The sequence below is a fragment of the Anopheles cruzii genome, chromosome 2 (genome assembly GCF_943734635.1).
Source record: "Anopheles cruzii chromosome 2, idAnoCruzAS_RS32_06, whole genome shotgun sequence".
Classification (NCBI taxonomy): Eukaryota; Metazoa; Arthropoda; class Insecta; order Diptera; family Culicidae; genus Anopheles; species Anopheles cruzii.
Window position 1 is genome coordinate 21,394,069 of NC_069144.1, and position 23,444 is coordinate 21,417,512.

General features: G+C 45.3%; 1 protein-coding gene across 1 annotated transcript in view; it reads left to right on the forward strand.

Annotated features, from left to right (window-relative positions):
• Positions 1-23,444, forward strand: part of LOC128267577 (exostosin-1) — a 58,823-nt gene that overhangs the window by 21,912 nt on the left and 13,467 nt on the right. Inside the window, exon 2 of the mRNA XM_053004447.1 lies at positions 9,192-9,344. Coding sequence (XP_052860407.1) covers positions 9,192-9,344 — 153 coding nt within the window. The remainder of the gene's footprint in view (positions 1-9,191; positions 9,345-23,444) is intronic.

Genomic DNA, 23,444 nt, shown 5'->3' on the forward strand with positions numbered 1-23,444 from the left:
CGGAGGGTTCGAAGGGCTTGTTGACTGATGAAGGGGTTAATGGGTCAGAGTGATTGTGAGACGATGTATCGCATAATTGTAAAATCGTGATCAAGTGCGGAAAAACGCTTTTCCAATCGCTTTCGGGGTTCGCTTCGTTTTTGGGTCAACCGGAGACGGTGATGAAAAATGGTGCAAAGCTGTTCGTGGAATCTTAAAGAGGGCGTTTCGATCAATATTCCCGATGGAGTGCTGCCCGTCATCATTATGCTTCGATTGATTATTTCGCTTTATTGTTTATTAATGATCTCGTTTTAATTTTATTTTCTGTTACTAAAATTTTTTTTCGACAATTTTGTCGTTCCCGTAACCGTTACTCACAGCTGCAAATTAGTGGCCAGATATGTTAACTTTTCAGTCACTTCAATGCTCGCTTAAACTCTATTAACATATAAAATGTTACTTTCCAGATATTCCGACTCTTATCTTATTCTTAGCGCTTCAAGCCAAGGATTCTTGAGTGCCTTGAGTGGTTTCAATTTCCCATTTCCCTTTGGCTAACCGCGTTACGAACCCGACACATGCATATGTAACATCGCGACATAGCACGATACTTTCTATGCGCGCCAGACGAAAACAAATAAAAGTTTCCGTGCAGCAGCTGCTTGTGTTCAATATCCGCTATTCGAAGGCAACCGTTCCAACCGCCCCTCGGTTGTCATCGTATCACCATCCATCGGCAGTGGTCAATGTCGCCGGAAACAAAATGGTGAAACTATTCCCTCCCACGCTGGTTTGGGCTCTTGAAGCTGGGAAAACTTACCCATTTATACTCCTTGCACCGCTTTTTTGGGCGGCGGTTGACTTGAGCTGGGTTGGAATAGAAAAATCGACGACGGCGAAATTGAAAAGTTTTCTGTTGACACCACTAAAACAGGATGGTGCAATGGTGCGTATGTGTCTGTGTGTGTGGTGGTCAAAAGGTAACGGCTCGTTGTGGCAAAATAAAACGAAAAGTCCTTGTCTCAAGATGTGCAGGAAGAAAATACAACAACATTTGGACAAAAAAAAATCTCCAATCCCATGCCCCGAATATTGGGTTTTGTGAAGATAAAGTTGCTCTTCAAACTAAAGGAAACATGTGGAAAAAGGCTTCGCTGTTTTACTTAGCGAAAACTTCATGCTTTTGGGATAGATATCTTTGTACTGTTGCTTTTCAACTCGAATTAGAATCACACCAACAATAATCGGTTGACAACTTTGTTGCGGCTGAGGTTGTTTTTTGTAATCAAGCGCCATACTCGCTAACAAATGTACATTTTATGGTCCGGTGCGATCGTTTAACACTTCCAAATGGTTTATTCCAGGATTTACAACATAAAAATGCTTTCCACCACTCAGGAAACACGGATATCTTTTTTGCAAATATATAATTTCCAAACGGAAAAAGGTTCGAAAGGCCGGAAAAGCCGGCGTTGGCCACCTTGAGTGCCTAAAAATTTGGGTCACAAATGTTACACATATTGAAATGAAAAATACACAAAAAGTACTACGATGTTCAACTATTTTTCTTGCAAAACTTTCTAAGTGAAACACCATACAAAAAGTGTAACAAGTTAGCATAAGACGTTCAGTCTCAGCAGTAAATCGTAACAGTAACGAGTGGCAGAACGTTGAGCTAGGTCGCTTGGTTCGCTCCAAGGACACTGTAATTAATACAGGAGCCCCCAGTCCTGCAGGATTGCCCAGTTCCACAGTTCCGCAGAGGGCCCGGGCCATCAATCTACACTATTATTTTGGCCATATTTCATTTCATAATATGCTCGGTCTTTTTGTAAGATCACGTCTCTCGGACCTTGGGCGCTCGAGAACTAGAAAGAGAGAGAGAGGCACGTAGGGTCCTTCGCTCGATAGAAATCCTTCGTCCTTCGTTCGTGTCTGTTTCACCGGGCGACGACGACGACGAGGACGGTGTGGCCGGTGGCCCCGAATTGCTGCTCGCCGTCTGGCCCGTGACTGCGTTGTGTGTTTGTTAATTACATTTGATGATATAATCTAATCACAACGAACTTCTCCCCCGAGGAGCAACAGTCTCACGCGCGCGCTGCACACACTGCTGCTGTCGCTGCTGCTGCTGCTGCTGCAGTGTGACTAATGACCACCAGAGTGGAACTCGGGCAGGACTCGGGCAGGCGAGTCCAGCATCGTTCGCGAATAATTTGGCTAATTGAAGAATAATTAACTTTCGTCCCTAATTCGATACACCGTGCCGCGCGCGTAAAGTGGCCAGCCGCGCTCTGCTGCGTCGGTGTGCCTCGTTCTTTTATTGTTATTTGGTGAGGTAGTTTCGGGCAGTTTTTGCCCCGTGCTGCTAAATACGTTTATGCTTTATTGTGCCAGGACGGCCCCATGCTTAGAGGTTGGCAAGACTCTGCTTTTGCGTAATGAGCGAAGTTTTACCGTACGATATCTGGGTCAAATCAAGATGTACTGATTACGCGATCCCATTTGGGCTAATTTGAGTAGTTAAAAATGTTTATATAAAAAAAAAATTCTAATACACTCAACAATCCCCGAAACATTCAAAACAATTTGATTTAATTTTAATTTGAGATTTGATTTATGCTCAGTATTACTGCCATTAAGAAAAAGTTTATATTGAAATATTCTCTATTTAAATTATAATCCTTAAAAATGATTATATAAAACCAAAATCATTGCAAAATACGAAAAAAATAAAACAAATTGTGCCGATCGGTATCGGGCCTTTCGTAAGCAATTCAATGAACTTGCAAGAAACTACCCAACTCAAAGGTACAGATTAAAGCCTTATAGCTGGGTGAACCTTCTCGAAGAACGACGCATTTAACATTGAACTCGATGGACGTGCTTCACTGCACTGCAATCGAGTCCCTTTTTTGTCGTACGCTGCGAATCGGGCTGTGTGTATTTTACGGACACTATAAACAGGAGTCTTGTGAGCAATAAGCCCAACGAAGCTCATGGTGTCTCGTCGTCGGATCGACGCTCCGTACCGGGGGTCGCTTTGCTTCGATCTCATTTATTGGCGGCGGCCCACATGAGACTAAATGTGGCGCTCCGGGGCTCCGGGGGGCCGCTGTATAAAATAAACAGATTGTATGCGCCGCTGCAGGAATATGAAAATAATGAATGTTAGCATCGTACCAGAACGTGGCCGGGGAGTATATTACATTTTGCCGGTTTCTTTTTCGAAAAGTGCTCAGTTCGGAACGGTCTCGTTGGCACACCATATAACCCGGGTTCCAATATCCGTTTTCACATTGCCACCCCAGAAACCGCAACCACACACACGCAGACACAGACCCACACCCGGAGAGTATCGTCCGATGATCCCAGTTCCGGTGTGGGGAGTCGGCACCACGACAACTCGTGGTGCACGGCAATAAAGCGAGATTTAATTTTTAATTTCAAATCGGTGGTCCTTCACGCCGCTCTCTTGCCCCGAATGTCGTCCTGCCGAACCGCGGGTGGTCAGACCGTTCCGGGTACGGGAAGGAAGGAGGAACTCCGAAAACCGATTACTAATATCGACAAATTATCCCGAAAGCGTGTAACCGCCGGGAATCCTTTCCGGGATCGGTTCAAATCGGTGCGGTTTTATGGTGGAAAACATTCCAACCACCACCTAGCCTGACCGGCATTCAGCAGCACCGTTACCAGTGCTGCTGCTGCTGCTGCCGTGCTCGGTGGGGCTGTCTGATCGGTTTGATTCCACCAGGGACCCCGAAAGCAGACGTTATATGGGATTGTAATTTCCCGACTCGATTCGCTTTTGGTTTGCCAAGCTCGCGCCGGTCCGGCAGTCGGCAAGGGCTGCTATCGAAACCACAGGGGCACGTCCTTCAACAGAAAAAAAATCCTCACATCTCCGAAGCACGGATTGCAACAAAAACGGCGAAATCGATTTATGCAGAAATTTTCGGGCCGGATTTGCATCGATTTGCGATCGAACGTGGGGCTAGTTTCCACCGGCCCAGCCCCCCCCGGTGGCACTCAAATAAAGCCTGAAATCCGGGAAAATGGGGGCGCAAACCCGTTTAATGCTTGGGACGGGATGGGACCATAACTTCCTTTGTGGGGAACTGAGCGCAAAAGTGTGAATCTCTGGATTTGAAGTAATGCAGAGCAATCGGCAGTAAGCAGTGTTCTGTGTTGATCACTAATAAAAAATAGAAACGTGAAGCTTGTTGCTCATGATGGATAATAATGGCCCGTGGTGCTTAACAATATCGTTTCGCACTAGAGTGCAGTTTCCAGTCATCATGCCAATACTGATTCCAGATGAATTCACAGGCCGTTAAGGGCAATTAATGTTTGTGCATATCTCTTTCCTTTTAACACTAGAACTGTAAGTCTGTAAAAACATAAGTCGACTTCCAACAGTTTAGTGCACATTTTGTCAGAAAGTTTTATGTCTGGTTGGATTTTGTTGACCATTTCTGAATCTTTGATTATCAATGGCACTAATGAGTTGCAGCATTCTTACACTCCGAGCCCTGCTGATAGCGTTAGCAGCTCCGTTACAAAGGCTGTTTTCCTCGTCCTTGCCCTCTGGGGCTTTCCTATCATTATAACTTGATAACTATAAAATGGAATATAAAATTAACATTGAAACTAAGCCATATAGGTAACTCAAATTCGAATACTCTTACCCGTTAACCGTGAAGATAGTATTTTTGTCAATTTTTTTGCTAGGCGACTGACTGTAATTAATTGAAACTCAATAAATTGTGCTTCAAATGGAAGGTACTCGCTACTCCTAAGGGATACGACGCAAGGTACTCCTAACTAGCAAACGGGCTGCTGATTGGGCAATTCTTCGATCGTCCCTGTAGGCACATGAGAATGATCACATTTTGGATCCACCTTTCAATGTAAAGGCACAAAACGGTATGCGACACCGAATGGCTCCTCAAGTTTCGTGGTCTGCCACTTAAAAGTTCCACCCTTGCACCGTCCTTCCATTTCGGTCGCTCAAATGCCACATAAAGTCACCCGAAAAATATTCCCAACCGGCAACGGCGTAGCCAATAAAAATCATTTTCAAAACGTTTCCAAATCGGGGCGAACCGAACCAAAACGCCCGCCCCAGATAGATGGTAAACATGGTAAGAAATTGTTAACGATTCGTACCCCCGGTGTGTGTTGTGCCGAGCGGGGCCAGGACCAGGGCCGTCAGGCACAGTACCATTTCAAATTTGGAACTTTTGCGGTCAAGGAGCGGCAGTACGCGGTGCATCGCATCGCAATCCACTGAAGACTTCACCGAATCCGGAACTAGTTTGGCGAACTTTCCCAAGCCAATCGACGGTTTCGAATATCTCGTCCAGATTCGCATCCCGCCGGGCTGCGGACTATTTGCCGGGCCCACTGAGATTGGTCGTCCTCCAGCCCGCCCGGGCTACGACTCCGTAAAGGGGCGCTTCATAAAATCGAAAGTACATGATTGCTCCTCAAGGGATAGAATCCCGGGCCGGGCATCAGCACGCTCGCCTCTCTCTCGTCCCGGCTCGGTGCTGCGGTCAGCAGTTGTCCGACACAGTCGACGACAAAACTCGGAAGCACCACTGTGTGCACCGTCGACCACCTCATCTCCGCTCTCTTTTTGTGTGCCACAGCAGTGTGCCTCACAGGATCTGCGCTACGGATGCTCCAGGATGCGCCGCGTCACGGGACCGGCACCGGTACGGGCTGCTGCACCGGAGCAGAACTTCATAAATTGTTGCTTTTGGGCCGGCTACCGGTTTTTGGGGTTGCAGTTGAGCCCGAGTTCGACGAGATATTGCTCCGTTGCTGCGTGTGCAGGCCAGCGGTAGTTGATTTTAATGGGCATCAGCCCCAGTGCTATCGGGCGGCCAACGGTGCTGCAGAGTCTGTCGGCGTCGCATTACTCGCTCGCAAACTGTGACGGATGAGTTTATCACGGTTGAATGTTGAAATTGCTGCCAGCTGCCGAGTGGGCCGAATGAAGTCGTCGGGATCGAGATGAGCGGTTGACTCTCGAGTCGCTCGTGGGCTATGTTTCAACGAATTGGTTGGCTAAATGTGAAATTATTTCCCCCAAACCGATTAGACTTAATTCGAAACCTAACAGAAAAATAATGACGCCACTTTGGTAGGATGGCCCAGTGTTCCAGCTTATGAAACACAAAAAATCCACTTGGCCCGTTTCGTGGCGTTGATGGACAGCAACGTTCCATTGGCCACTTCGTTTCGAGTCCTCCAAAGAATCGCTCACGGAATGCTGATTAGATTAACGTTTGCTTCACGAAAATTAGCTAATCGATGGCACCAAATCCCCATAATATGCTAATATGGCAGCATGCTGCAAAGAGGTGACCTTCACGGAAGCCGTGAGTTTTTGGCGTGCGTTTTACGACGTTTCGCTTTTACCGCCAACGTATGCCGTGAATGACGAATTATTATGGGTTTTAATGATTGTGGACTACTTCGTGGAACCCCAGCGGACGTGATCAGCAATCGGTCCGTTGGCAAATGGTTCCATACAGCGCACCCAATGCTATCATATGGCATGTGCCAGGGCGTTCTTCCTACTTTCGACCGTCTGGCGCTCGAGTGTGACCCACGTGAGTTTGCCTGCAATTAATGGTGGCGGTTTTTACGCTAAAAGCTGTATTTAGCATTTCGTGTTTGGAGGAATTGAATCAAAGTGTTAGTGTGAAAATATGAACCTATATACCGCCAGCGCCCGTTTGCCCGGGTTTCATTTCCAAAGTCTGCATTCCACATTCCGGTTTCTGTTTTTGTTACTAACTCCAGAAACTCCGAATGCCGCGGGTTTAGTCGCGTGTGCCAAACCCGCGTCGTGTGGTTATGTTCCGGGTTGAAAACGATATCCAAGGCATATGGAAGGTGCCAGTAAAGGAATTAGCGTGTGCAAGATGCAGTGTCCAACCAGGGCTACGGAAGCCGTAAATTACAGTCTTTAAAGCCCAAGGTTCAATTGAGTACATTTATTTCGGTACATACTTACGCTGCACGACAATCGCGCACTGGAACGAACGCTTCGGCGAATGGCGAAAACAGGTTGCTTCTATTTGGCAAGGAATGTGAATTATTTTTACCGTTTCCGTTTAATGGAACTTGGCAAGCGAGCAAAGACAGCTTTACTTTGTGCCGCTTGCCAGTGTCAAAGTAATTGATTTAATTTATTAAAAAAGCTAATTCTATAATGTTCCCAATTAGTGGGGTGTACTGATTCCGACTTGCAGTTGCAGGTGATTGGGAAGTAAAGTAGTTCGGGCTTTGAGTAATCAAACAAAGATCGTTTTACAGTCAATGTCACAGCATCGTGATAAACACCTTTCGCAGTCTGAAGAACAAACAACAGATTTTAGTCACCCACATGAAGCTACGATTAGTATATCACAACTATCGAAATAGGACTTTGTCACCTTTGAAAGTAATCAAATGGTAGCATGAACGAGAGGAGTTTTACCTATTTACGGAAGAAGCCATTCACTGTCTTATCCGTTGCGAGAGCAACAAGCAGGATGGCTTTAAGTGTGTCGTTACGGCAAACTAGAACTAACCTTTTCGGATCTGTTCGTTAACAAATTTTCGAGCCCTAGTCGAGCAGCCCAACGTGCCAAACGAGCGTGCTGAAGTAAATTTAGATTGATCCGCTTTGCTATCCTCGGCGTTGCGATGCGATTTTCGGTGTAGGAAAAATGGGCAATATAGGATGGTAACATAAAACTTAACGGCGCCATTTAGGCTCGGCATCATCGGCGTGAGCCACCTTTGTCTGATAACGCCGGCAATTGCCTCTTGGCACAGGTAACACGGGTTCCGCTCCGGGCCGGGGGAGGCCTATGAATAGAGTTAGAACTTTATTAGTAGATCCCCCGAATGGAGGTGTAACCTTAAAGGGACCAGATTATTAGAGGCAGACTCATCGTTACGAGTATCCTGCGTGTAATAAGTGGGTTGCTGTACAGGTAACGTAACAGGCAGCGGTGATTGGGATGGCACCCGGTGCTGGTAAAGGTGCAGAAATCTCACCCACTCCAAAAACACGATTATCGATTAACATAACCCGATGATGGTGTTGGTACCCAGGATCGCTGGCCACAAAACCGCCCCAAAACGTACACGATAAACTTATTAGCGTGTTTTGCGTTTCCGAATGATAATTGAGCCATGTTACGGCTGGATAATTGCCTGAAGATATCAGCCAATTGAATAATCACGCGTTCATTGGGTACGAGGTGCATATAATGCATGGTGCGAGTGTTTGCGGTGTTGATTATGTGATTCAGATTATTATGGTTTTGCTTTTTTTGTCTTTGTGACGTCCATCAATAATTTTGCTGTGTCGATTTGGTTTTCGTTTTTTGTAATGTTTCAGTTTAATATCACTCGAAATGCTATATATTCGAGTGTTCTTCTAGTCACTCTTATTCTGTTGGCTGGTTTTCTTCTGTATTTTGCTAGATTTCTGCTTTTGTTCTGTTTTATAATTATGTTTTTTGTTGTTTCTTCTTTCGTGTGTTTTACGTGAACAATATATAGTTTAACTGTAAGTGTAAGTGTAAGTAAGTGCTTTTCGACAATCTTTTATTTCATGTGTTTTTATGTTAGTTTTGCTGTTTTATGCCTTATTCCTTAACTTTGTTATGTTTTCTCATCTAATTTCAAAGTTCACGTTTGCCAATCAAACTGCCATGTTCACTGTAAGACATGCCATTCGTTCATTGCACAAGATCCTTTATTAGATAAGACCTAGACCCTACTGATCACTTTGTAGTTTCACTGCCAATCGCTTACACTTCTTCGCCGGAACTGAAACAATTGTAATTTGTTCGGGGAGCATTTTGGCTTTTGGCGTGATCGAAAATGGAACACGATCGGGATGAGACCACTTCGCTTCCGTGTTCCTTCGTTCCGTCCGCTTCGCCCATCGTTTCCGAAGCCAGCGCAAGCCGATTTTGCCGTCCCGATAAGAAACATCAACAGGGAAAGTTCTTCAATCAATGAGCTCTAGCGCAACGCAGGCCATTGGGGGTTGATGATGATTTTTCCACCACTCTGGGCACACTCTCGGGCGCTGGGCGCCACTCCGTTCCATTTCGCTGCGTTTTCACTAACGAATCCTTTTTCCGGTTTTCCGGGACTTTTCTTTCTCTTTCTCTTTCTCTCGCCCGCAGATACGTTCACGGAATTGGTTCGGAAACACGTAACTCATTGTTCCATTTACACAATGCTCGAGATTTAGTGCTGGTCACGACGTGCAAGCATGGGAAGAGCTGGCGCGAGCTGCAGGATGCTCGGTGCGACGAAGATAATCGAGAGTATGATAGGTGAGTGTACACTGCCATCCTGCCATCCCTGTGCTACCCTGCCGTCCTACCCGTCCTACCTCTTTCATCCTGCTTTTGGTTACGCTGCTGCTCCTGGTGAGATGATTTCATCTCATTACAATGCTTTCTGAGGAACTCTTGGCCGGCGCGGCTGCCGCTGCTTGAAATGGAAAAGTGTTTGCCTCACTCTTATCTTTCTCTCCTTTTCCCAGCTCGATAGTAGCTGCCGTGCCACCATTTGCAACTTTGTTCAATATGTCACTTTATGATTACTCTCAGTTCGATAAAGTTCTCCGATCGCTGCAATTAATGTTCGAAAACGTTGTTAAACTGACGCTTCCGAAACTGAGACAAAGAAATGAGTTATCATTGATTGACCATTTTGTTGGTTTAATATTCGAGAGTTTTTAATAAAATCTAAATTTAAATCTAAATCTAATAAATTTAGGTTTTATCTCTGTGATACTCGGGGTAAAAAATGATCGGGATTTATTAAAATTATATTCTCTTTAAATGTTATGTTGCTGTCCATATATAAATATATATATTTTTTAAATATATTTTTCTTATTCTAGAATCATATCCTTTCCTACTTCCTACGACTGCCTGTCAAAAGTTCCTATATTTATTTGCTACGCTTGTGTTTCAGAACTACCAAGAGATATATTATTTTTTGTGTTCACAATTAAAAGTATTCAAGAAAAAATCAACAAAAAAATACATTAAGAATGTTACACAAAGCATTGAGTGATATCCAGTTCACACAAGACATCATCGAAATGTTTTGTAGGAGATAAAGGGAGTTACTTGATTTGATGTTTCAAAAGTTTCAAGAAACGTTGGGCTAGGTTTATTTCATCACACTAGTCAACGTTGAAGGATGGATGGTATAATAAGTGAGTTCTTTTTTTCAATGGCAATCACATCTCCGTCATGTTTTGCCCATAGTAGTGGTACAACCGGCCATCGTTTCGTAGCGTATGTGCCACGACTTGGACCTATAACATAACGCCTGTCTATGTTATAGGCCATCAACGTCAGAAAATCACATTACTCGCTGCCGTATTGCGCGATCGATGAAACGTGAATCGTAGCGACAGCCAGCTGCCGTCCCGAGATGCTTCAAATTCCCGGGCTCGGAATCGAATTCAAACAAACAAAATGTGTACTTTTACACGCCGCAGTTGTGTCCATCTCGAGGACTCCAGTTCGTTCCAGTTGGCGACTGCAGTGTATACTCGGACACTAGACCGGACCACCGAAAAGTGGCGTTTTTTTTCTGAGCCCAAGTGTGTAAACCACTCTCGTTCGCGAAGGGTTTGTGCTCTGGCCCCCGACATTCGATTATCGTCATGTTCCCGCTGACGACGGCGACGAGGACGACGTCACTACAACACCGGGCCGATAGCCGCAAGGGTTTGCAAACAATATAAAGGTCCCAGCTGCAGCAAAAGCGGCACCAATATCCTTATGATATGTCAGAAAATATATCAGGATGGGTTTACCGCATTCCGCGTTCTTCTTCGGTCTTCTTGAGACATTTTGCTCGTGATGGTGTAGGCGATGGCTGGCCGAAGTGTTGGGCCCCGGAGCGTGGAAAAGTGTCACAATGCATCGCACTTCCCTCCGACGGCAACTGGAGCTCCCGGAGCCGCCTTGTTGTGGCCACCGTCTCAATCTCAACCGAGAAAGGGTGCGCGCCCTATGGCGCCGTTTTCAATCTCGTAAATGTTGCAAGACAATCGAACGCGCCTTGCGGTACTCCGGTGTGCCAACCGGTGGTGGTGTACTAACAGCGCAGCGCAGTAGCAACCGAATGTCCCGTGGGTGATGTTACGGAGAACGATTTACGATCCGGATCGCTCGGATCGCTTCCGGGTGCGATTTAAATATGACAAACTTCTTTCTGCTCGTGGGATTTTATTTTTTATGTTTATGCGGGAAAATTGATGGGACTAGCGCCGTGCGCATAAGCATGTCTGCATGTGTGGTTTCACACCACTGGGCCCTCTTCAACGCGCTGGATTGGAAATCTGGGCTGTGCTCGACGAGCAATAAGTTTTCGTTCGTTACTGCACGAGCACCGTTTGTTACAAATTCGTTCGAAACTGGATTCGGCTTCGGATGAAAATAAAAGCTGCTGGCTACGTCTTGATACTAATACCTGGATATAAGCACTCAAAAGAAATTGAAATAATTTCAGGAACATCTTTCACGGAAACCGTAGATATTCAGGTTTTTATTACCTTCCATTGATTCGAGGGATTGTAGAGCGTTTTGAGCCATTGCGTTGGCTCAAATTGTTTCTACTTAAAAAGAAGTCCAGGCTACAATCCGGACAGGTAATTTTTGCGCAGCGTTATTAGATCGCAACCCATCGGGGCCAATCAGGGTAGACATCAACATATTTTGAACTCTTTTTTACGCCGATAAAACTGTCAAAAGTCGGAAGCGATTGTTGTTTAAATATTTTTCCTTTAAGTTAAAGTCCCCTGATCGATGATTAAAATTAAATTAAAGTAGTCCCCAGCAGATGTGTTACACTTGTGCCATTATCATAAAAATATTTTTGCCAATCTTGTTGAAAGCGCGAACTGAGCAATTTTGGGACCCAATGCACAAAGCCCATAATCTTTTGTCTCACGCCCAAATCATCGGTAAAAATACAAAGGCACGGGCCAACGGATACGTACTAGGTCTTCAACAACTTCCCTAATAGTCATTCGACGATCGGCCAACACTATTTTCCCACACTTTTCAAATGTTTTCATCTGTTCTTGACGAACTCGGACGTCCTCAGAAACCTCTCGGCCTTCTGAGAACTTTTTTCTGCCACCGAAAAACGTTGCTTCGGCCCTAGTTGGCTGCACCATTAGCCACAGTCAACATTTCGAATGTGCCCGCGGACGAGCGAGTAGTCCGTTCCCGAACCAACTGGAAATTGTTGATATGCGTAGAACCATGGCTACCCCAACATGATGGGCCAAAAAGTGGCGCACTTCGGAAATACATAGCCCATCCGAAATCACAAAAGTCCTCATACTGTTTGAACGTATGTCCACGTATGCGTTACGCAAATTACGCTGCTCCATATTTTTCACACTTTCGAAGGTTCGCTTTCCGATCTCTTTGAATAGCTTCTTGAAACAATCTGTAACCAATTTTTAACATGTTGGGCTAGTTACGAAATTGCATAGCCCGAACTGGAACTGGTTAAGTAATCGGTGGACTCTGTCAATTCGGCCCATTTTTCGAACTCACTGAAATCGAAGCACAACGTTTGAAAGTTGCATCAGTATTAGTTACGAAATATCAACCCATTGTTTGGGAAGCCAAGAACGATCGTCTCAGTGCCACAAATTTAATTTATAAAAAGTACAATAAACTAATCACTAAACCGATCATGATTTTCGTAATGTCTTCATGTTGCCTGTACCCGTGTGGCCAATCATCAACGCAACTTTTATTGCAGCACACACTAGGACTCACGGCAATCAGCCTGGTTTGCCAGTAAACAGTTTACATCAAATAAAGAGTAATGGTCCGTGAATAAAATGTTTTATCAAAAACGTATTGTCAAACAGCAGCCAAAATTCGACATCATCTGACGGAGGGCGAAGAGTGCGAGAGATTAATACCCTTGTCAAACATCAAGGGCGCTGCCAAAGCCCTCAAGCTCCTTTGATCATTTTAAAGCTCGCTGCCAAACGACAATCCGTTATCGTGGCAGCTACTTTCGTGCGTCTTCCTCTTCTTCTCAGAAACAAAGAAATGGAATCGCTTTTCTTCGAAAACACCGGCCCAGTTCGCGCTTTGCATTGTGTGCCGAGACAGTTGGAGAAGCTGGCCGGGGAAGCTTTGGTAAAAGGTTATGGGGAAAACCGTTTGAGAGACCGGATTTTCCGAAGCTTTTGAATGCCATTATATTAGATAACAATCGTGGCTGTTTGGAGTTGGAATTTTCCGCAGAAGTTGACGGCAGAATCCGTCTCGCGCATAACGATGGCGGTCAATCGAACGCAGCACGGCAACTGAGCATAACCCACGGTTCGGGTTTTCGTTAAGTACCTTGTTTCTTCTTTAATTCAAACGAGCCTAACACAGTTTGTGTGTACAAAGTAAACGGTCCGCAAGAACCGCCTTTGAGCGTGCCGTAATCACAGCACGGGCCAACACAACGGTCCGGCAACGGCTGACGGTGGTTTCAATCCTGAATTTAATTTCCCCAACAATTTAATTGAATCGCTTTGCTCGGATAAGAATTTCCTTATAAACAAGCGCCAGGCGGGCGGGCTGGCGCGCGCCCCAAAAGCCACGCACCGTGAATTGTCCGGAATTTCCAGGTACCAGCCGGAGCACCACCCCGGGCTGGACGGGCTGAAAACCGTGGGACAGTGGCCGGGAAAGGGCGGGCGCGCATATGTAGGTCGTGCCGCGCGGAGTGCACGGGGTTAAAATTAAATTTTTGATTAAATCTCCGGCGCGCGCTTTGGCGGTGGCGACGACGGTGATGGGAGCCAATTTTAATGAGTCGGAGCCAGTTGGGCCTAGAGGTTTGGATCTCGTCACGGGGTCTTGCGCCTTGCGAAATCGTACTCACGTTTCTTTTCGCGTGAGGAACAAAGTTTTCTTATCTTTTCCGCCGCGGGCGATATTTTCGCGGCCACCGCCGAAGAAGCGGATTATGTGGCTTCGAAATGAAGCATTTATTTAATTATGTGGTTTCCTTTTTTTTTACCGCGCCAAAGGGTCGATTGAAAATTCGTATCCTGTTTGGCGCCGCCAGTTGATAACAAATGTTGTGGTGCTATCGTGGTTGGAATATTAATTGGTGAAAATTATGCCATGATTCTATGTCAGAGTTTTTCAAAGCGGTTTTTTTTCTTAATTGTTTCTTAAACTATTGTCGCCACAGATGTTTTACGACACGGGCAAAATTTGAACATAAATTTTTTTCTGTTTTCAACCAAATTTCAAATAAATTGAACTTTCTTCAATTTGTGTTGTCCTTTTCTGTATGGTTCCAAGAAATGCTTTGTTGATTAGTGTTTGCGAATTAAGATCTCAATCATCCTCAACTCAAATACATATTGAACATAACAAGCACTGCGTCGTGATAAACTGATGCTGATCATATGAGAAAGAAAGCTTTTTCAAAAATGTATCATTCGTGTTTTCTCCCTGAGTTCGCTGTCACAATCACTCAATCACTTTTTATTAGAGCAAAGCCTGCACTTTACGGCAAGTAGTATCAGAGCACAGTTGCTCTCTAGTGTTGTGTTACTCTTACGGTGAATGTATTTTAAATCAAAATCACATTTGTTAGCTATTAATTGTATGTGTAAAGTGTTAATAATATTACGTTAATTGTGATTTTCAAATCTATAAAGTTTTGCTTTTTGTCGCATGATCACGATGTTTCTCAAACCAGAGCCCTAGGTTGCCTAATATCTCTACACCTGGACGGCTCTCTAGTCCCTTTTACGGTTACTCCTCATGCAGCTTCCTCGGTGATGGCGATAATATCGTTTAGGGTGACAAATATGAATACTTTAACAGACGAACTTTTCTCGCTCTTTTGAAGCCTGTTTCGGAACCCATTTTTTCGGAATCCCACACACACACACACACACACACTACTGTTTGACTTTCTACTTGCCAGCACTAGTGGTGGGGGCGGCGATGGCGGATAAAGGAAGCAAACACACCTATCAGCTAGCAGCACCTCGACACCGGGCTTCGATGTCCGGTTGCCGGAAGGTAGTTCGAAGTGGCAGTCCCAAAATGAGACATTCCTTATTTCGTCGAGTAATTTTTCTTCCCCTGAAGCCCACGGTTCTTCCACGGGTGTGGAGGGTTTTTTGCCGACCGAATTTTAATGGCATGGTCTCCGAACACTGACGCATGGGGCCCGTGGCCCGTGGTGGCACGTGGTGGTGGCGTGGCATCCGGAAAGACGACCTGCGATACGGCGGTGTTTTCCTTTTTCCTTGACGTTTTTTTGTTTCACTGAAATGGTTCGGTGGACTGCATAATTTATGGCCTTGCTTTACACCGGAACGAAAAAGATAGTACCCCGGTCGGACCTCGACCGACGCTGATCGTTCGTGTAGTGCTTTTCCGTTTCTGTTGGTTAGTTGGCTTTTCCATTCTGCTGACGTGCGCGCGTGTGTGTGTGTGTGTGTGTGGCCACTAATGAATTTTTCGTTCTTCGGATTGATGAAAGGGAACAGGAAAACCCATATTCATCTCACGTGTTCCCATGTGTTGTAGGACAATTTTAAGGAAACGAAGAACGTGAAAAGGTTCGACCTACAGCACGGAATCCTTTTCTGGATCTAGCCTTTGTCTATTGAATTTATGCCATGGCATTTTATTGAATAGTTCCATTTGGAACGCCACTTTCGTTTGGTCCGCTGTGCTTTCGGGCTTTCCTTCTGCTCGGCTCAGCTCGAAAGCCAGACAGTGCCCTTCATTGGCTAGACACGGACATAAAATCGTGTCACGCTTTTTACCGCCATCGATTGTTTGAACAACTTGGTGCGGCTTTATTTTTACGAACAATAAACATGGCATCCAACCATAACCGCCGCCTAACCCACGTTTTACATTTATGTGTTTTACGGTAAAACTCTTGTTGGGCTTTTGTTTAAACGCGCTCAGGGTCAACAGTCACCACCGCGCCGGCTACGGAACTTCGCCCAATTATCATAATGGTAACCCACGTCTGCAATATCACGTCCATTTCGGTGCAAGCCTCTGTATCTGTAACAGTTTAGCAACTTGGTTTTTTGCTTCAGTTTTCACAAAAATTCTTCAATCTATAATAAAAAGTATAACCATGAAGATGGTGTTAACTAAACCGTTAGTAGCTCTTTGTCGTATAACTATTTTTCGCCACTTATTGCCTCTTTTGTTCAGTCCAATAACTGTTCCCAAACCGGTTATTTGTTTTTGGTTTCGTCTCGTCTAATTAGAAAGAAAAATTTCAAAACGTTAAAAAAATAATATTTCGCGTTATAACGTTATCGAAAACTATTACAGAAACGTTAACATCCATTTAACTCCAAAACATCATGTATTCAGAAACTGCCCTCGTTCTCAATATTTTTAATTTAGCGTTGCCATATTTCGTGACACCTCCTATTCCAATTCACACACATTTCGGAAGCCATGCTTTCAATAGTTCCTGAAACTAAAATAATACTTCAAAATTCTCAAATCCTACTAGCATTAAAACGCTTCCCTTCAATAGGAACTAGAATTGAAGAAGAGTTCCCGAACCCTCTAAACCATGCCACGGGAATCGTATTGCTCAAGGTGTGGCATTCTCGGAACGTTGCAACCAAACCTCGTTGCGAAATGAAGAAATCTCCACCCGTTTAGCCTGTACTAGTGTGTAACGAGATCCAAATCTGTCGTCTCAAACAAATTTTACGATACAAGCCAACGCCCGAGAGCGGTTCGTTCGTTTGCTCATCGCTAGTCGGCGCTATCGTGTCTTGGCAATCGCGCGCCGCGCCATACCAATCGAAGTTTAACGATTATTTGAAGAAATCCAAAAGTGATTTCACCGTTGCCCGCGCCAACGACACCGTGGACCATCCCGTAACGAGCGCGGGGTCGAGGGCCAGGCCACACAATGGCAAGTATGCTGCTGCTGCCCGGAGCGCGTCTTCGTCTTTTCGCGAAGAACCGCGCGCTTTTCCAGCCACGGTTCAGTTCTCGTTTTTTGGCAGCCATTTATGCTTGGCCCGTGTTCGGGGGAGGCACCGACAGATTCTTCATGCTTTCTAATGGAGCAAATGATGTCACTCGTTTAGAGGGAAGAGCACCGGCGATACGCGATACGGTTTCCGGCCGCGCCGGCCCTCAGTCTCCCCGGTTTTTCCGAGCGCCCAGTTGGGAAACGACGACGAAACCTCGTCGTCGTGCGGGACATCCAAATGAGCTTTAGATGAAATATCCTGCCGCAGGAAAAATATTGTATCCGGTTTCCGGATCCGGGTCCAGTCCCGGTCCTGGCCGCAGCGCCCGATTCATGCTCCTTATTACTATCGTCTCGCATTTTTTTCCGTTTCTCTGTGGTCATCAATTTCCATTCGGGTTTTGCGTTCCGCGCGCGCTCTTTGAAGAATTTGTGGATGGTCCGAAAGTGGAACCATCTCGGGAAAACCATAAAACACCGCTTCCTAAGGCTTCTGCTTAGCGAGAAAAAAAAATCAACGAAGGACACAGGAAACCTCCTCCAGAATAACCGGGGGGGTATCCAAAACCGAAACAAAACCGAAACTACCCCAGGTTCGGATTGCGCCTTCGCACCCCGGTCAGCCAGAATCGCTTTCTCTCGATGGCTTTCTTTTACTACGAGGTTAAAAAAATACTGGGAATTTCAAAATTAATTTGGTTTGAAAGCTACAAGCAAAAGTGGATTTTTCTATGTTTACAGTGTCTGGTATTCAATCACAGAAAGAACACAAGCCTACAGTGAGCAAGTTCTAACGAAAAAATACTATTGGAAAGGCATAAAATGTTTAAAGGTGGCGTACGTCAAGCAAATCAGTGAACTGGTGCACGGAAACAGTCGATTAATTGATAGACCCATCGATTAAAATCATAGACTTTAATGGTCTCATTGGAATTAGTGATTAAAGATCAGTGAATACCATTTGAAAAGATCATAAATATGTGCCTAAGGTCAAGTGATCACTCCGCAGACTTATAAAGTATGTCTTCAAAATAACTAGATTTTATAATTTTTTCTAATATAAAACGCAGCCTAAACGCAGCCTAAACGCGCAGCGCAATTAAACCTTTCAAATCGATGAATGGGGAAAGTAAAAAGGGAAGCTGTATATTTTGAAGAACAAAAATGATTTCAATAATTACTCGCTACTTTTGCGCCCTGGTAGCACTGGTCATGTCGAAAAATATAACCGGCCATTTCGGGGTTTATGTTTCGAAAGCTCCAAAAGCGCAAAACAAGAAATCGATGCCCGAGAAAAGGGTGACTCCGTGTGTCGCGGGGAATATTTGTTTTAAAATCATCGTATTTTTACATGGACCCGACACCCCACATCAAATCTTTGCACACGCAAGCAGCAGACTTGCATGCTCTGGAACGATGAGAAAGAAAGAGAGAGAGAGTGAAAGGAACGGACAGAAAAGAAACGACTTTCTAAGGGTCTCCGAGAAAAGGACCCTTTGGTGCTGCTGCTGCTGCTACTGCTCCAGGATAGTAAAATGTCGAGATGGATGTACTCTGGAACCTGTCCCTTTTTATGCAAAACAGAGGCCTTCTCCTTACCCATCGGACATAATTTGAAACAATGGAAGTTTTATGTAAGCCAGCGCCCCCCGTGCCGTGCGTGTGGAGTCTCGTTGATTGTATTTTTTTTTGTCGTTGGTCGAAGGCGTTTGCATAGGACAGCAGCAGCAGCATGTGTGTTACGCGGGTGGTGAAGCAATTTACTGTCGCGTTAGCTCGAAGTAAATAAGTAGTCCCGCTCTCTTCGGAGCGGCCCGCCAAATCAGCGGCAAAGGATCTCGGTGTTGCGAGGCGGCTCCGTTCTCCGGCGTTTTGAAGTAGGTTCATGTTTATGGCACGAAATTTAGCTGCCATCAGCATAAGTTATAGGCACTTGATGCGGATTGGATGCTCTAGCATGAAATTTGCGTTTTCGTCTTTCGTGCCCTTCTTTCGCATGTTTTTAGAAAAGCTATACATTTTGTGTGGGGCTAATCCGCCGCGCGCCCTGTGCTGTGGCTCTGTGTGTGTGCGGCAACGTCGCATGTCCTGGCGGAGCACAATAGGCGAGAGTAGTATTTGTTTGAGATGAGGTGTTAACAACACAAATATACCAAATAATAGCCAAATGATTAAAGGCACCGTGCTTCGATGGGGGCACCTCGATAGTTTTGGGTTTTATGGCAAGCAGAACAAACTAGGACCATTCTCTAATGTTCTGGTGGGCGGTCCCGTTGGAGCATAAATAGTAGCTGCTATTCTTTTATTGATAAGTATGTAAGTTGTTTAGGATTTCTTCTTAGTCTTTACCATTCGTGTGAAGGCCATAGAGCATTTTGTGTAGCTTTTGTATATTCAGCATATTTTTGCTAGTCGCCATGTCCAAACTGTGACATGGGTAATTATTAAAGTAGCAGTACTGGCTTTTGGACAACAATTTCAACAGCAAAATCAAGCACATCGCGGCTGCTACTCAAGGTCTTTTACAGACTATAAATTTCACAAAAATATCTGAAATGTCTCCTTTCGACACCTTTTTATGTAATTCGTCTCCGGTTATTGTGAACCGTGCGCCAGTTATTGTAAATTTGTAGCTGAGTTGTTGTAACGGCAGATACGCGCATATATCCTGTATGTATTCTCCGTATCGACTGCGCGTGACTTTTGCACAACTCACTGATACGGTCCGGCTGTCAAAATCACCTCTGTCGGCGTTCCACGGATATCACCGTTGAACGGCCAAGGAATATGACAGCCCCCATACGATCGAATCAAAGCAATATGGGCACAATGTGACCATCAACGTTATCCAGATCTGTCAGAATTCGGTTACCATTTAAAAATTTCCTAATCTGGCAAAAAACACGTCAGAATGGTATGCTTCAGTAAACATCTAAAATAAAACATCAAACTGCTTCAAACAACGGCAACCGGATGGAAATGGTTCGATGTAGTTTGAAAAAGATGTTTAATAAATTCAACCTGCGCTTCTGGTGCTGTTGTCCTGATTATTGAATAGATTCAGAGTGAGCGTGGTGTTAGTTTTAGATAAACATCTACATTGATCCTATCCAAAGCATCATTCGTTCCTTTCTTTCCAATATAATCCTAAAAGCGCCCATCAGAAGGGGCTCCGTGGAGTTCTCATTTAGTGCTGGTGTTCCTCTGTCCTCTATCGGGGTAGCCACTGTGCTCCAATAAACCACACCGAACCACACGCAGCACGAGCCTCGATTCGATTTCCGCTCCTCCCGGGGAGATTCGGGACATTTCTGACAAACGATTCGCCTGCCAATCAGCCGCGCGCAACCTTTGAAGGTTCGAGTTCGAAAGGTCCGCCGCTCGGGTTGCGTAATGGGGTATGTTTGAAATTCTTTTCGAACGTCAGTTTGGGCGAATGAATGAAAATCGTTTCCCGAGCGGAGTGTGGTTTCTTCCGTTCCTTACCGCCCGGTCGCGTAAGTTTCTTTCCCGTTTTTTTTTTCTTGCTGGGCTTGGCTAACGGCAAACTAGAACTCCTCAGCATGGCGGCGGCAAAGTTGCGCGCTGGCACTAACTTTCGCTTGCCAGAAAGCAGAAAACAGGAGGTCGGAGCAGAGAACCGGCACAACTTTGTCACATCGGGATGTCAAATGAATTTTTCATTCTAATACCTGCCACAGATCAGGAGGAATTTTACCATCAACCTGGAAGTAGCGTCGGCAATCATGAATAAGATTACGCGCTGCATTCGAACGAGCGGAAAGCATTAACCACCGTCGTCGTCGGCGGACGGAGGTCGGTTCTGCCAACCCAGATGTCTTCTGGGTTTGGGCTTTCTTTCCTGGCGACCGGGAAATGGGAACGCGGATTGCAAATCCCATTTTTCGGCCAGCCAAACGGTACCGGGGTAGATTTTTCTTGTTCGGTTTTTGTGGTCGCCGCCTGGAACGTCCGGGACAATGTCTGGCAGAAAAATAGAGCAAGTTTTACGGTGGAACTTGAGTGGTTTCGAAAAGGAACCATTTTTGTGCTAGCGAATTTTTGAATTTATTTTGGACCATATCTATTTTTGTAAATAAATGCTCTCTATCAAGATGTCCAAGATAATAACTTCTATATGTTTTGTGTCGAAGCCTTAGAATGTTACACTTTAGGCTAATTGTTGAAATAAATTCTTCCAAAATTTCCTTTGCCATTATTATTATTAGAACCAACAGAGACAGAGACACCGATACCGACAAGCTACTTACAAAACTCTTTAGTTGATAGAAAATGATTCAACATGAAATCTCACCACAACAAAACAATGCCTGAGTGAAGTGAATCTAAACAGTTATCACATACCTTGAAAACTGTGATAGATATTTTAGATAAGCCGATATTTTGGCCTTTCAACGGTGACAAGGGTATAATTTTTACAGACGGCCATTGTGCTGTCAAGTGCTTGGTGTTCACAATATTATTCCAGGTTACAAAACCCAGTTACGTGCTTACAACGACTGGCGACGAATGATAAATATAATGCTAATGTACCACTCTGGTCGTGTAATCTTATTCTAAATTTCCCTTTGAATCTATTGACTCATGAGTTAATACAAAACGGCTACCAATAACTGACTTTTGAAACTAATTTTTTATCACGCCGTGTAGTGAAAAGCTCCATCTCGCAACTGATTAAAGCGATTGTGTTGAGCAAACTCTAGTGCGTAGTTCCGAAATGTGTTCTAAATCTCTTGTACAACCCAGCCAGAACCCAGACCGACCATAAGCAAAACGCCAACGAAGGGAAATTAGTTGCCCGATGTGATCACCATCGGTGCATGTGTCAAAGTGGCATTCACACTTTATCAGCCGAGAACCAGGGAGGGAGAGGGCCCAAAAGTGCTGCGACCGGGTAATGCTTCACCCCCTGGGCGTCATTTATGCTGCTATTTGGCATCTCGTTTTTAAACAATCGCTCCCTCCGCACTGTGGTTTCACCGTGCTCCGTCCCGCGGGAGCGGGACACCGGGTGCCGGTGTCTGGCGGTGGAAACATCATATCCTCACTTTAACCTCAGGCTCGTATCGTTGGCAGAGATCAACCCCAGGCGGCGGCTGCTGCTGCAGTGTGCCCCGTTAAATGTGTTTAGCTTCGCAAACACTCGACCCTCGGAGAAGCTACGGTTGATATTTTGTGTTTATGGCGCCGGCACCGGATTTCGGCAACCTCTCCCGACCGACGGTACGAGATGAAACTGCATCCGCCCATCAACGGGGCGGGGGTCCCTGACCTCCACCGGATTGCGGGTCAAACCCAACTCCCAGACGTGTACGTAGCGAAGGTGCTGGTGGCAGCAAAGCGTTACCGTGTCGCACACCGCAAAAGAATGGCTGGAATAGAGATGCATACGCAACACGGCGCACACACCGTTCTCTCCGGCGCTCCGGCGCCGATGTGCAAGTGTTCGTCCTTTGTCTCGATGGGGCGGAAAGGCAAAATAAGGAGCACACCTATAAGAAAAAGAGTCGGGAAAATGGAGTCCGAGCATCGGCACCAAGAGTGGAGTGGTTGGCCAGCCATCACACCACGCCACAGCGTCTCATGAAGCGGTGCGGTGAACGAGAATATAAGCCTACACACAGTAGCGCCCGGTCGATGGGTTGGGGCCTTTCGTTTAAGTTGGCCGCCCGGTTTTATAACTATGCAGAATACTTTTTCTTATCCTCACCGGCAGCGGCTTGGCGGCGGTAATCCGCTTCACGGTTTGGTCACGGTGCTTGTGTGGCCAAACACAAATTTTAGGCAAAGCCCCTTAAAAAAAACGGCCAAGAAATACGATGTGTTGGTGTGATTACTTTTTGTCTCTCTAGCCGTACGTTCCGGGTGTTGCAGAATGTCGGAGGTGGCACACCTCTACTAACTGGTGTGGCTTTGGTAAACTAAATCGTCGCCATGGCGAACAGATTAAAGCGCCTTTTGGTGGCAATTTTCAAGTGTTTTGTCGGCACCCAAGAAAACGTGAAGCACCATGCGTCTCCATCGGGCGCATAGAGAAATGGTAGCAAATAACATAAACTGCTCTACACTGCACCTGCAGCGGCGCTGTTTCGCAGTTTCATACGTTGCACTATATTGTGCTAGCTGCGTGTTTCTTGCTTTCATTAAATTACTGGCACCTTTCGGGCAGTAAAAACATGGCGCCTCCATCAGTCACCAGGCGTCTCCATTGTGTAACAAAAAGTTAATTTAACACGCATTTTTACACGCAGCCAACCTTTTACGCCGAGCAATATATTCACATTTAACGAAATGTTGTTTTCACCATGAAAATATTCCAATTTTTATAGTTTTAATTAGGATGTTTTTGTGTCCCGTTTCATTTATTTGAC